Genomic DNA, 14221 nt, shown 5'->3' with positions numbered 1-14221 from the left:
TAGTGGAGGCTAACTTCAAGCCTCATCAGCTAAATATCTCAAACTGTAGAGAAATAGGAGAGAGGCGACAACAGCAGGACACCTCGCTTACTTTCCATTTCAACCTTTGGGTTTTGAACAAACTGATGATGTCTTACTCTTACAGTGCAAGTGTTTTAAGAACTTCCCTGGTAAAAAATAAATCCATGTCTTATACATGTTTGGACTTTATGCACGTTGTATGGGAGGGAGGGTAAAATGGAAAAATTGGTATTTGTTTTAGGCAATCATGGGGGAATGCTTACGCATGATCTCGTGGATAGTGACGGCCTGTGCTAGGGAGGTAGGTGCACTGGGCCCTGCCATGTTGTAGGCTCTGACACGGAACTGCATCTTTTCCCCGGTTGGCAGGTCCCGGATGATCACAGATGTCCTCTCTGTCAGACCCTCGAAGGCTGGCACCCATTCATCAGCTGTGGGCAGGAGACGGCCAGACAGACGTGTCAAAACGCAACATCAGAAGAAGGCTCAGTGCCCCATCCCTATATGTCATCACAACTAGGGCTGCCTGCATGGATTGAGTTAGAACATTGATGTGCAGCTGGCTAGTACAGCCAGCCCTGAAGGGATTGCTTTAATTACATAGGCATTGTGCTAATGGTCCCTGGCTCAATCCACTCTTGACAACTTAGGCTCTTGGTGTTGTCAGACTAAAACCAAAGCTTTTTAGATAATGGCTCGTCATGGAAAGTGTAATACAGCTAGCAAGATAGAGTATGTCGTTTTATGTAAGGGGGTCAAGATAAACAAAAAAACAGGCAATGTTCTCTGAAATTTTGCTGCATTTGGATTTGTTTGGATTTATTTGACAGTTTTCTATTTTGTTAGGTTGGTTTTCAAATATTGTGTTCCTAACTGAAATACACTTTTCAACAGCTTTCATGCCATCCTCCTCCTTATCTACCCAGATATTGTGTGTGTGTGTGTGTGTGTGTGTCAGGGATCAACATATTGAATGCCAGACCCTCCTGGACCCCAGGACTCACAGCCCTCCTTGCAGTACTCGACCCCATAGCCATCCAGCTCAGACGAGCCCAGATGCTCCGGGGATCTCCACTTCAGTGAGATGGTGGTGTCACTGATGTCATCCACGCACAGGCCGACAGGCTCACTGGTTGGGGCTTACAGAGAGAGAGGGAGAGAGGGACACAAGAAAGGAAGAGAGAGGGAGATCAGCAACATTAGTCTAGTCTAAATAAGAAATCAATGTCAAGAAAAAAGACATCAATAGTACCATATGTTATGTCACGGATGTCACAGTACGTGACTGTAAAGAAGACATATTGCAAAACAGAGGAGGAAACATTTCAGTGTCAGCAGGTGTCAAGGCAGGATATTTTTTATTGTGGATTTATTGCTATCTGTCACTGATGCCTCCGCATCAAGGCAGCTTAACTTAGCTGCAGATAAAGTGTAGTGTTGCTACAGGTAACAGCCATGTAAACTAGGGTCCTACAATAAAAGCACGAGTCACTTCCTGAAATACAGTATCTCCAACCTTACCACAACAGGCAAGCTGACATAGAGCTAGCACACTGGAGATTTAGAATGACCCTTGCAGGACACAGCTTTCATCAATACTCAACCTGGTCTTAGAGCATTTCGTATTATTCTGTACGCATATCCGAGCCACTCCATTTAGTATGATATGATATGTTTCATATGGTATGTATTAATTTGTGGATGTCCATTACCCATTTCGTATGACATGTTTACGAATTACAATTCATATTAAATGTTACGAATTTGCAACACGTACAATATGTTACGAATTTGCAAACTTATGATATGTTAGAAATTCTAGCTAGGTGGCTAAGGGGTTAACGTTAGCTAGCTGGCTAACGTTAGCTAGGCTGGGGGTTATGGTTAGGGCTTAGGGTTAAGGTAAAGTTTATGAGTTAAGTTAAAGGGTTAAGGTTAGGGGAAGGGTTAGCTAAAATGGTTAAGGTTGGGGTTAGGGTTAGGGTTAGGGGAAGGGTTATCTAACATGCTAAGTAGTTGCAAAATAGCTCAAAAGTAGTAAGTAGTTGAAAAGTTGCTAATTAGCTAAATGTTGAAGTTGTCCATGATGAGATTCAAACTCACAACCTTTGGGTTGCTAGACGTTTGCATGATATGCCTACCCATCCACCCCGACCAAACACCCTACTTTAATTTTTCCCTTAAGTAACCATCTGTCTTATTTAACCATCAGTGGAGGCTGTTGAGGGGAGGCTGGCTCATAATAATGGCCGGAACAGAGTACAGTGAGGGAAAAAAGTGTTTGATCCCCTGCTGACTTTGTACGTTTGCCCACTGACAAAGACATGATCAGTCTATAATTTTAATGGTAGGTTTATTTGAACAGTGAGAGACAGAATAAAAAATAAAAAAACGCATTTCAAAAATGTTATGAATTGATTTGCATTTTAATGAGGGAAATAAGTATTCGACCCCTCTGCAAAACATGACTTAGTACTTGGTGGCAAAACCCTTGTTGGCAATCACAGAGGTCAGACGTTTCTTGTAGTTGGCCACCAGGTTTGCACACATCTCAGGAGGGATTTTGTCCCACTCCTCTTTGCAGATCTTCTCCAAGTCATTAAGGTTTCGAGGCTGACGTTTGGCAACTCGAACCTTCAGCTCCCTCAACAGATTTTCTATGGGATTAAGGTCTGGAGACTGGCTAAAGGAAGGAAGGAGGTTCTCACCCAAGATTTGATGGTACATGGCCCCGTCCATCGTCCCTTTGATGCAGTGAAGTTGTCCTGTCCCCTTAGCAAAAAAACACCCCCAAAGCATAATGTTTCCACCTCCATGTTTGACGGTGGGGATGGTGTTCTTGGGGTCATAGGCAGCATTCCTCCTCCTCCAAACACGGCGAGTTGAGTTGATGTCAAAGAGCTCGATTTTGGTCTCATCTGACCACAACACTTTCACCCAGTTCTCCTCTGAATCATTCAGATGTTCATTGGCAAACTTCAGACGGGCCTGTATATGTGCTTTCTTGAGCAGGGGCACCTTGCGGGCGCTGCAGGATTTCAGTCCTTCATGGCGTAGTGTGTTACCAGTTGTTTTCTTGGTGACTATGGTCCCAGCTGCCTTGAGATCATTGACAAGATCCTCCCGTGTAGTTCTGGGCTGATTCCGTTCTCATGATCATTGCAACTCCACGAGGTGAGATCTTGCATGGAGCCCCAGGCCGAGGGAGATTGACAGTTCTTTTGTGTTTCTTCCATTTGCGAATAATCGCACCAACTGTTGTCACCTTCTCACCAAGTTGCTTGGTGATAGTCTTGTAGCCCATTCCAGCCTTGTGTAGGTCTACAATCTTGTCCCTGACATCCTTGGAGAGCTCTTTGGTCTTGGCCATGGTGGTTGATTGATTGATTGCTTCTGTGGACAGGTGTTTTTTATACAGGTAACAAACTGAGATTAGGAGCACTCCCTTTAAGAGTGTGCTCCTAATCTCAGCTCGTTACCTGTATAAAGGACACCTGGGAGCCAGAAATCTTTCTGATTGAGAGGGGGTCAAATACTTATTTCCCTCATTAAAATGCAAATCAATTTATAACATTTTGTGTTTTTCAGGATTTTTTTGTTGTTATTCTGTCTCTCACTGTTCAAATAAACCTACCATTAAAATTATAGACTGATCATGTCTTTGTTAGTGGGCAAACGTACAAAATCAGCAGGGGATCAAATACTTTTTTCCCTCACTGTAAATATTTCTTCGAAAATGGGTAAATAACAATGGAGAAACAAATGGAGAGTATCTCACTAATTTTTTGTTTACATCCAAGTGTCTAAAGATGTATTTCATGAATAATCCTCCAAAAATCAAGAGAGAGAACAGAGGTCATTTGTCTTGTCATAGCTGATTTGTACCACATAAACAGTTTGTATGGAACAACACATCGACACATAGAGACATCCTGCAAAAGCAGCCTAAAATAAGCTTGCGCTGACAGCCATCAGAGGTTGAGTTACAGAGTGGCCTTGCCCCCAGGCCCCGAGCACTTGGTCCCATGTCACAGGTTAACCAGACAGGGGCGCCATGTAGGCCCGTACTAGAGGTCAGAGGTCAGTCTGTGTTTAAAGGGTCAGACTGAATGGGAAAGACCAACCGACGGCTACCGGCAGAACAGGAACACAGCAAACATAATAATTTGATAAACATCCTTTTCATCTTACTAGCCAATACACAAACAACAACACAGGAAAGTCTGTTAGTAGAAAACATTTATTCTCTTTTGCGCCTGTGAGTTTTAATACAGAGAGACAAAACATACAGCAAACATCTCTGATCTACCAATTAATGTGGCACTGTCTATTCCTACTTATATTGCCCCTCACAATAACAGTAAAAAGGAGAATAGAACCACAAAAACCACAGTCAGGGTTTACCTTCTATCTTATTATCATCATCATGAAAGAAAACCCAGTATTTATTACAGCACAGACCGTGCCCCTAATAGTTGACCCTAGCTTAGAGGAAAATAAATCAATGCCTACTCCTAGGAGGTTCCGGCTCTGGTACGGGCTCTGGTGCCGGGGCAGGCTCTGCTGGGGCACCCTCTGCAGGAGGAGCTCCATCGGCTGGTGGGGCTCCTTCTGTCGGAGGTGCTGCTTCTGCCGGAGGGGCCCCGTCCTCAGCTGGGGCTCCTTCTGCTGGGGCTGGCTCTGCTGTGGGTGCTGCTGGCTCAACGGGGGCCTCTGACACTGGATCTGGGGCAGGTTCCTCTGGAGGAGGTGCTGCTGCTGCCTCTGGCTTGGCCTTCTCCTCTGTCGGTGCCTTTGCTGCACCGTCCACTGGAACCTCCTCCGCCGCTGGCTTCTTCTCGGCCGTCTTTGGCAGCATTGGCTTGGTCATCCTTGAATAAGGTTAAGTTAGTCCTGTTCGAAGTGAGCTTGTCGTACTCCTCCTGTTCCTTGTCTCCCACACGCCTCAATCTACTCTGCTGCTGCTCCTCTCTCTCTCTCTGTTCTGCCTCAGTGATAGCACTTGACAGCAGCAGTTCAGCTGGGTCAATGTCCTCCTAGAGCAGCCTCAACAGTAGCAGCTAGCCCCTGTGTTCTAAGCAGCTGGTCCCAGCCCCGCCACGCGCTTACATGCCATTATTTATAGAGGGGGATGCCACGGATAGTTTCCTAATCAGCTGTCTTACAAGAGATGGGTCCGTCCGGATACCTCGGGGTTCACACTCACATCCCGGAGAAGGATGAGAAGGTAGAGGGGGACCCAAGGTAAAAGAATAAGGGACACAGCAAAAGAGAGCCCCTTAATTCCACCAGATTTCTGTCCTGAAGACACCTCCAGCCTTATTTTAGCCAGCGTCTACCCAAACATGTTTTCCCCACAAGCACAAGTCTGCATGCCATGCAAACCAAATGTCAAGATGACCATGTGTTGTTGAGTGGTTACAGGTGCCCGTTGTGATTGCATAGCAGACCTTACATGGCTTAGGGGCTATGTAAACTTAACTCTCAGTAGCCAAACCCCCAAGACAATTCACTGTAGTGATAGACAACACTGAAGTCCATCAATCACACTGCCACTGAAAATATGTGTACGGTTAATCCAAATACTTTAAAATGAAAACAGTTTTGCACATTTTCAATTAAAATCAGTTGATACATCAAACTGTGAATTTTGTGACATATTAGTGCAACTGTATTATCAAGGAAATAATATCAACATTATCTTCAGAGAATACAGGTACAGTGGGGAAAAAAAGTATTTAGTCAGCCACCAATTGTGCAAGTTCTCCCACTTAAAAAGATGAGAGAGGCCTGTAATTTTCATCATAGGTACACGTCAACTATGACAGACAAATTGAGAATAAAAAAATTCCAGAAAATCACATTGTAGGATTTTTTATGAATTTGTTTGCAAATTATGGTGGAAAATAAGTATTTGGTCACCTACAAACAAGCAAGATTTCTGGCTCTCACAGACCTGTAACTTCTTCTTTAAGAGGCTCCTCTGTCCTCCACTCGTTACCTGTATTAATGGCACCTGTTTGAACTTGTTATCAGTATAAAAGACACCTGTCCACAACCTCAAACAGTCACACTCCAAACTCCACTATGGCCAAGACCAAAGAGCTGTCAAAGGACACCAGAAACAAAATTGTAGACCTGCACCAGGCTGGGAAGACTGAATCTGCAATAGGTAAGCAGCTTGGTTTGAATAAATCAACTGTGGGAGCAATTATTAGGAAATGGAAGACATACAAGACCACTGATAATCTCCCTCGATCTGGGGCTCCACGCAAGATCTCACCCCGTGGGGTCAAAATGATCACAATAATGGTGAGCAAAAATCCCAGAACCACACGGGGGGACCTAGTGAATGACCTGCAGAGAGCTGGGACCAAAGTAACAAAGCCTACCATCAGTAACACACTACGCCGCCAGGGACTCAAATCCTGCAGTGCCAGACGTGTCCCCCTGCTTAAGCCAGTACATGTCCAGGCCCGTCTGAAGTTTGCTAGAGTGCATTTGGATGATCCAGAAGAGGATTGGGAGAATGTCATATGGTCAGATGAAACCAAAATAGAACTTTTTGGTAAAAACTCAACTCGTCGTGTTTGGAGGACAAAGAATGCTGAGTTGCATCCAAAGAACACCATACCTACTGTGAAGCATGGGGGTGGAAACATCATGCTTTGGGGCTGTTTTTCTGCAAAGGGACCAGGACGACTGATCCGTGTAAAGGAAAGAATGAATGGGGCCATGTATCGTGAGATTTTGAGTGAAAACCTCCTTTCATCAGCAAGGGCATTGAAGATGAAACGTGGCTGGGTCTTTCAGCATGACAATGATCCCAAACACACCGCCCGGGCAACGAAGGAGTGGCTTCGTAAGAAGCATTTCAAGATCCTGGAGTGGCCTAGCCAGTCTCCAGATCTCAACCCCATAGAAAATCTTTGGAGGGAGTTGAAAGTCTGTGTTGCCCAGCGACAGCCCCAAAACATCACTGCTCTAGAGGAGATCTGCATGGAGGAATGGGCCAAAATACCAGCAACAGTGTGTGAAAACCTTGTGAAGACTTACAGAAAACGTTTGACCTGTGTCATTGCCAACAAAGGGTATATAACAAAGTATTGAGAAACTTTTGTTATTGACCAAATACTTATTTTCCACCATAATTTGCAAATAAATTCATAAAAAATCCTACAATGTGATTTTCTGGAAAAAAAATCTCATTTTGTCTGTCATAGTTGACCTGTACCTATGATGAAAATTACAGGCCTCTCTCATCTTTTTAAGTGGGAGAACTTGCACAATTGGTGGCTGACTAAATACTTTTTTCCCCCACTGTATGTAGCTGCAGTGAGAACAATGGGGTTGTTTCCACTGTTTTTATGCTCTGTTTATGTTCTGTAGTCAGCTCACAGCAGGTCAGTGTAAATCAGACAGCAGTCATCTCTGCCAGGACAAAAGTTGTGTTTACGTGACAGTGTGACAATACATGCACACAATAATACAATTATTGTGAAAAGTCAGATTCACATGGTTTGTAAGAAGAACGATTTTCCTAATAATCCTGTTTACATGGACACATCTGAAATCAGGCTACCTGATGGCATTTAATAAATGCTGAAAATCACCAATCAAAATATACGTTGTACCACAGTGATCATGTTATTTTTGGGAAGCCTATATACAGTTTGTAAGAGGCTTGCGCTGCTGGTGCTGATCAAATACAGCTCCGATTAAGCTGTTTCCATGTCCTAATATTTCAAAAGATTGCTCAGAAAACCAGGTATTTTAATCAGCGTATGCTTACTTCGATTTTGACCTTACGCTGATTAAGATAGTCATGTAAACACCTTACTCTGGCTATTGCAAATACTGGTCCTACTGCCATAATCAGTTTAAAATCGAATTATTAGTGAGCATGTAAACGTACTCATATGACTGGGGAGTGACTGATACCTTTAGCTGACCTGGCCCTTAGTCTGACTGTCCCCTAGTCTGACTGTCACCAGGAATGACCAAAGGTCAAGCATGATTACAGCCCAGTGTGACCGCCCCACCAGAGCACGTGTCTATGGGATGACCATCCATCCCATTAAATCATTCTCCACACATGTTTTGAAAGCTGACACCTATCTGTTTGCATTTTGAATGACCTGATTGTTCGAGGCGCTACATGGGACAAAAGTTATTTCCCCATCCCTCAAACAGGCAAGTTCAATTTCACACAGTAAAAACCATATGAGGGGAACTCACCCACTGGGATAAAGGGTTGTGAGGCAGCGCTGTGCCGTGACATGCCGATGGCGTTCACTGCATAGACACGCATCTCATATTCCACACCCTCTATCATCCTCTTGGACTCATAGGTAGTATCAGTGTAGGGGTCAAAGTTCAGCCTCATCCACCTGTAGCTCTTCTTCTTCTTCCTCTCCAGCACATAGCCTGGGAAGAAAAAGTCAAACATGGTTACTATAGACATCACAGGAGGTTGGTGGCACCTTAATTGCGGAGAACGGGCTCGTGGTAATGGCTGGAGCTGAATTAGTGGAATGGTGTCAAATACATCAAACACATGGTTTCCATGTGTTTGATGCCATTCATTAGTTCCGTTCCAGCCATTATTATAAGCCATCCTCCCAGCAGCCTCAACTGATAGACATGTGACTGTACCTATCAATATACTACAGTCAAACTACTCATATTTGCTGTAAACAAGTGAGCACTGTGTCTGCCTGAACATAAGATATGGTAAGCCATTATGCACGCTACTGTATATCCTCACCAATGATCGGGTTGCCACCATCTGACTTAGGGGGGTCCCACTGGACAACGCAGGAGTCCTCCCCAACACTGAGGATCCTTGGGGCCGAGGGAGGGTCTGGCGCATCTGAGGAAAAGAAAAGGCCATAAAAAAACAGGAATAAGCTGACTTGGGACTATAAGGTTTTATCTCCAAAAAGATGACTCTGAGATAATTGGCTTTAAAGTTCCAAACCCTCAATGGTTTGAATGGTGTCAGCAATATTTATCTAGTATTCTTTTGAACTCAGCAACATGAATTGGGGGTATTTAGAGTACTATATAGGTAGAGAACATTGAACAGAACAAGGCTATGACAATGACTCAATTTGGACAAAAATGCAGATAGAACGTTTGTCCAAAGCTCTGGAAATATAGCGTAAAATACAGGATAAGCAAGGCACAACCTGATTAAACAAATGTGTCTCATCTCTTTGACTAATGACAGGAACAAAAATGTACCAACAAAAATCCTTGTGGACAGTGGTTGTATCTTACCAACAACTTTGACGTTAATGTCAGCTTTGTCCTCCCCAGCAGGGTTCCGCACAATCACAGAGTAGAGGCCCTCGTCCTGTTTATCCGCTCCCTCAATAGTGAAGATACAGTGTCCCTTGGTGCTCTCCACGTGGACCCTTCCATCTCCCTCTGTCATCACCTGACTCATCAGGACAGCAGATCATTAGTGGAGTTATTCTCATTCAGCTGAACTAAAGGGATCAATTCCAATTCGTAATGCAACCGTTTTTATCATCTGATCTGGGGTGTATTCATTAGTGAACACCGTTGCAAACGAGAGTTTCTTAATGGACAAATTCAGGTAGGTCCCTCCTTGTTTTGGCTTGCTTGCTTCCGGTCTGTTCTAGTGAACACACCCTTGATGATACTGTTTATTGTCAAAGCCAAAAAAGGATGAAATACACTTTCCAAGACACATTGGCTGGAAAGGATGTACCTGGTCATGCTTTTTGGCATGAAAACCAACCACACTGGGAGGTTTGCTCATAGACTCAGCTGAAATGGCCATGCAAAAGCAGCTATAATACTTACTGTTCTGCCCTGGTGTCACCTCTTCGATGTCTTTCATTTCAGCAGAAGATTTCAAACATGCTCTTACCTGATCATCATGGAAGAATGAAACTGCATGCATTGTTTTCTTAGCATTGAATGCTGTGTTAATTATCAGGTAATTAACTGGTGTAGGACAGAATGCAACATGCTACCACCCAGGCCTCTATTGGCACAGACAAAATCCTTGATGTTTTGAAATGAACAGTGTGTGAGAAAATGAGGAATAGAAAGTATCAGGGATGTCAAAAGAGAAAGAAGAACAGCATGAGACTGACACACAAATCCATCAACACAAATATACAGGGCAAAGAGATGCATTTTTTGGAACCCAGGTGATATGGAGAGAAGTAGTAACAGAAAAGAGACATGCACAGGCCTCAGCGTTGGTGTTTAGGGCCACACTCACATCCCCATCCTTGATGCTCCATGTTTCTGCCGCCACCTCAGAGCCAGCCTACATGAGCAGAGCAAAGCAGTAAGGGTGCTGAAGAGGAGGCCAGAGGGCCAGAGGGTATTCCCCTCTTGTCCTCCCCTCCTCCCCAACTAACCTCCCGTTCCCAGCAAACAACCAGTCACCTGCGGGCATTTAGGTTATGTGATCACCTGCAGACCTCCTACCTGTTGGTATGGGTGAGGAAGGGACCCTCTCACCATGAAAGTGAAACAATTAGTCAAGACATAAATTAAAAAGTTTGACAATGGATAACATGGAAAACCACATAGTTGATAGTGGAAAACAAGGTAAACCACATAGTTGATAGTGAAAAAACATGGAAAGAAACATTAATAATTATGCTAGTCTACAGTACGTGGCCACTGGTAGTGGAAGAGTTAATTGTATGAGGGAACATACAAAGTATTAGACAGCTTAGGACTCACTAATGGGTCAGATAAAACAACATGGTTCAGTCTTCTCACAGCAAGCCTTACCTAGAAGACCTGATCATCTGGATTGGAACTGAGGTAGTCTCTCCTAAACATTCACTGGCCAGAGGCCAGTGTTCACACAATATTTGGTTCTGGGCTGCCAAGATTGGAATAGAGGCTATGCGCTAGCCTGCGTGGCTGATGAGGAAAACCAGCTGCTTTACCTTTTCTCCCTTTGTCCAGACCACAGTAGGCGCTGGGTCTCCAGTGATGGGAACATCCAGTCGCAGCTTGTTCCCAGCCACCACCACTATGGTGGAGTCGGCCGTCTGACCCGTGCAGTCCAGGTGGATCTTTGGAGGATCTTCAGGAATAAAGAATGATAGACATGCAACATATGTAAATGTATCTTAATCCAGCAATCCAAGATATATAATCTTTGCAATAGAATAAGAGGCTGCGAGGATGAAGAATAGACCATGGTATACCTTGGCGAGGCACATAATCGATCTTGACCTCTGAAAAACAGACAAGCACGCAACGAATTCATTAGATGAAAATGATCATTATGAAATACAGGGGCACATGACATGGTGTAATTGTTAAAGTACCCAGGAAGTTGAGTTTGGCTGAGAGGTTGAACGCGTATCCCTCTGGAACAAAGGTGTAGTCACCCTCGTCCTCGGGTTTGACATCATCGATAGTGAGTTTGTGGATCCTTCAGTGAGAGAACATAATTTTCACTAGTATTTGTCCAACTCCCCAACAAACCTTCTGGCCCTACCCAATACAACAGTATGGATGTCATTCTCACCTGCCAATGTGTGTAATATGGGTTCTGGCATCGGCCTTCACTTCCACTCCGTTCTTGTACCAGATACCATTCACATTCTCATCTGAGACCTCACACTTAAACACAGCCTCGTCCTTTGCCTTCACCGTGAGGTCAGCAATGTTCTGGTACACCTCCAGTTCCTTCTCTAAAGGGTCAGAAGTCAGAGGTCAGAGATGTATGTCATGACTGGCCCTCATATGATTCACAATGTATGTAGTATATTAAATATTTCAGAGTATGGGGTGTGTTCATTATGATCCTATGTTTTTCTGGGGGACCCAGGTGACATGGATATACCGTATAACTTATACAGTATATGACAACACCAGATGCATAGAGGATAGGGCATCTGATCCACACAGGAAACAAATACTTTCAGACATCGATGGAGGCTGCAAGCTTAAAGTCTATCAAAATAAGAGAGAGTACGAGACAGTTAAGGGTAGTGGACAGGTAGTGTCCGCAATGATCAATATAAACTACTCCACTCCGAGTGAAGGTTACAGCAGAATGAAGTTAGCTGACAGGGGCAATGAGAAGCTGCTACTGAGAGCATAATGGGAGCTATGCTATGGGAGGCGTTGCTTCCTGCAGCAGATTGGCAGCTGGTAATTATTGGCAATGGCTACATTTGATTAGAGGCCTAGATAAACTATAGTTGCGAGCTGGGCCAGATATCATCTTTAAATTCAACTACGCGCAACAACCCCTGAGCGACACATGACAAAATAATACACACAAGATACTTGTGTATTCACGGGTGCGTGCTTAGTCCCCTCCTGTACTCCCTGTTCACCCACGACTGTGTGGCCAAGCTCAACTCCAACACCATCATTAAGTTTGCCGACGACACAACGGTAGTAGGCCTGATCATCAACGACGAAACAGCCTACAGGGAGGAGGTCAGAGACCTGGCAGTGTGGTGCCAGGACAACAACCTCTCCCTCAACACGAGTAAGACAAAGGAGCTGATCGTGGACTACAGGAAAAGGAGGGCCGAGCACTCCCCCATTCACATTGACGGGGCTGTAGTGGATCGGGTCGAGAGCTTAATGTTCCTTGGTGTCCACATCACCAACAAACTATCACGGTCCAGACACACCAAGACAGTCGTGAAGAGGGCACGACAATGCCTATTTCCCCTCAGGATACTGAAAATATTTTGTATGGGGCCTCAGATCCTCAAAAAAATCTACAGCTGCACCATCGAGAGCATCCTGACTGGTTGCATCACCGCTTGGTATGGCAACTGCTCGGCATCCGACTGCAAGGCGCTACAGAGGGTAGTCCGTATGGCCCTGTACATCACTGGGCCCTGCCATCCAGGACCTCTATACCAGGCAGTGTCAGAGGAAGGCCCTAAAAATTGCCAAAGACTCCAGCCACCCAAGTCACAAACTGTTCTCTCTGCTACCGCACGGCAAGCAGTACCGGAGCACCAAGTCTAGGACCAAAAGGCTCCTTAACAGCTTCTACCCCAAGCCATAAGACTGCTGAACAGTTAATCAAATGGCTACCTGGACAATTTGCATTGAGCCCTTATTTTATTATTATTTATTCAAATTTTTTTGCATTGACTGTCTTGCACAGGTTCGATGTACACTTACTGGACTTGAACTACACACCCACACATACTACACTGACACTGCAACACACACACGGACACACACACAAAACATACACATACATGCATGTGACGCCACACACACACACACACACACACACATACATTCACATTCCCTCACACTCCTCACATACGCTGCTGCTACTCTCTGTTTATTATCTATGCATAGTCACTTTACCCCTACCTACATGTATAGTACATATTACCTCAATTACTCGACTAACCCGTACCGCTGCACATTGACTCGGTACCGGTACCCAGTGTATATAGCCACGTTATTGTTATTTTATTGTGTTACTATTTTTCCTTTAGTCTATTTAGCAAAAAACATTCTTACTTTTCTTTTTTTTTTTATTCTGCATTGTTGGTTAAGGGCTCGTAAGTAAGCATTTCACAATAAGGTCTACACCTGTTGTATTTGGAGCATGTGACAAATAAAATGTGATTTGATTTAGATTTGATTTGATAACTGTATATACAAACATACATGTCTGTATATGTAATTTACATCTACATCAAAAATTGTCAAAAAATATTGCAGATCTAACTTTAGGACAGCAAAACCAATGTCTGCACTCTGCAGCTCTTGACATCAATGACTGGGCATTTATGGTCATGTTAGGGTTGTGAAACGGTCATAAATTGATGCTTAGTTAAGAGATGGTGGAGAATGGGTGTTTTTTAGATGTCATTGTGACATGGCTAAGGTTCTGCACAGTTAAAAATGCTGAAGTGACCTTGTTAATTGATGGTTGTTGTTCAATCACGTAATGGTTTAAATTAATGTTGTTATTTAATTTTTGTCCTACGGTCGTTTAGATTTTCTCCTACAAGTTCACTTCCATTGAATGGTCATCATCCAACTTCTCTACCTCGTCGCCTGTGGGTTGATTCTCTATACTCTCTGGAATAGGACAACATTTTCAGTTTGCTGTATTGCCTGAATATCTTTTCGGAATATCCCTATAAATATACCCCTATTGGCAAAAATTTGATATACAGAACAAATTAAACATACA

The 14221-nt window shown here is 43.9% G+C and overlaps 1 protein-coding gene across 1 annotated transcript in view; it reads right to left on the bottom strand.

Annotated features, from left to right (window-relative positions):
- Window positions 1-14221, bottom strand: part of LOC311128577 (myosin-binding protein C, cardiac-type-like) — a gene marked incomplete at both ends in the record, with an annotated part of 28052 nt that overhangs the window by 12878 nt on the left and 953 nt on the right. Inside the window, 10 exons of the mRNA XM_084160763.1 lie at window positions 285-452; window positions 1026-1160; window positions 8260-8448; window positions 8789-8893; window positions 9304-9463; window positions 10283-10330; window positions 10968-11107; window positions 11232-11261; window positions 11355-11461; window positions 11558-11723. Of these exons, the coding sequence (XP_084016889.1) occupies window positions 285-452; window positions 1026-1160; window positions 8260-8448; window positions 8789-8893; window positions 9304-9463; window positions 10283-10330; window positions 10968-11107; window positions 11232-11261; window positions 11355-11461; window positions 11558-11723 (1248 nt within the window). The remainder of the gene's footprint in view (window positions 1-284; window positions 453-1025; window positions 1161-8259; window positions 8449-8788; window positions 8894-9303; window positions 9464-10282; window positions 10331-10967; window positions 11108-11231; window positions 11262-11354; window positions 11462-11557; window positions 11724-14221) is intronic.

Source organism: Coregonus lavaretus, assembly GCF_964263955.1.
Source record: "Coregonus lavaretus genome assembly, chromosome: 4".
Classification (NCBI taxonomy): Eukaryota; Metazoa; Chordata; class Actinopteri; order Salmoniformes; family Salmonidae; genus Coregonus; species Coregonus lavaretus.
This window is presented reverse-complemented; position numbering and strand designations above follow the sequence as displayed.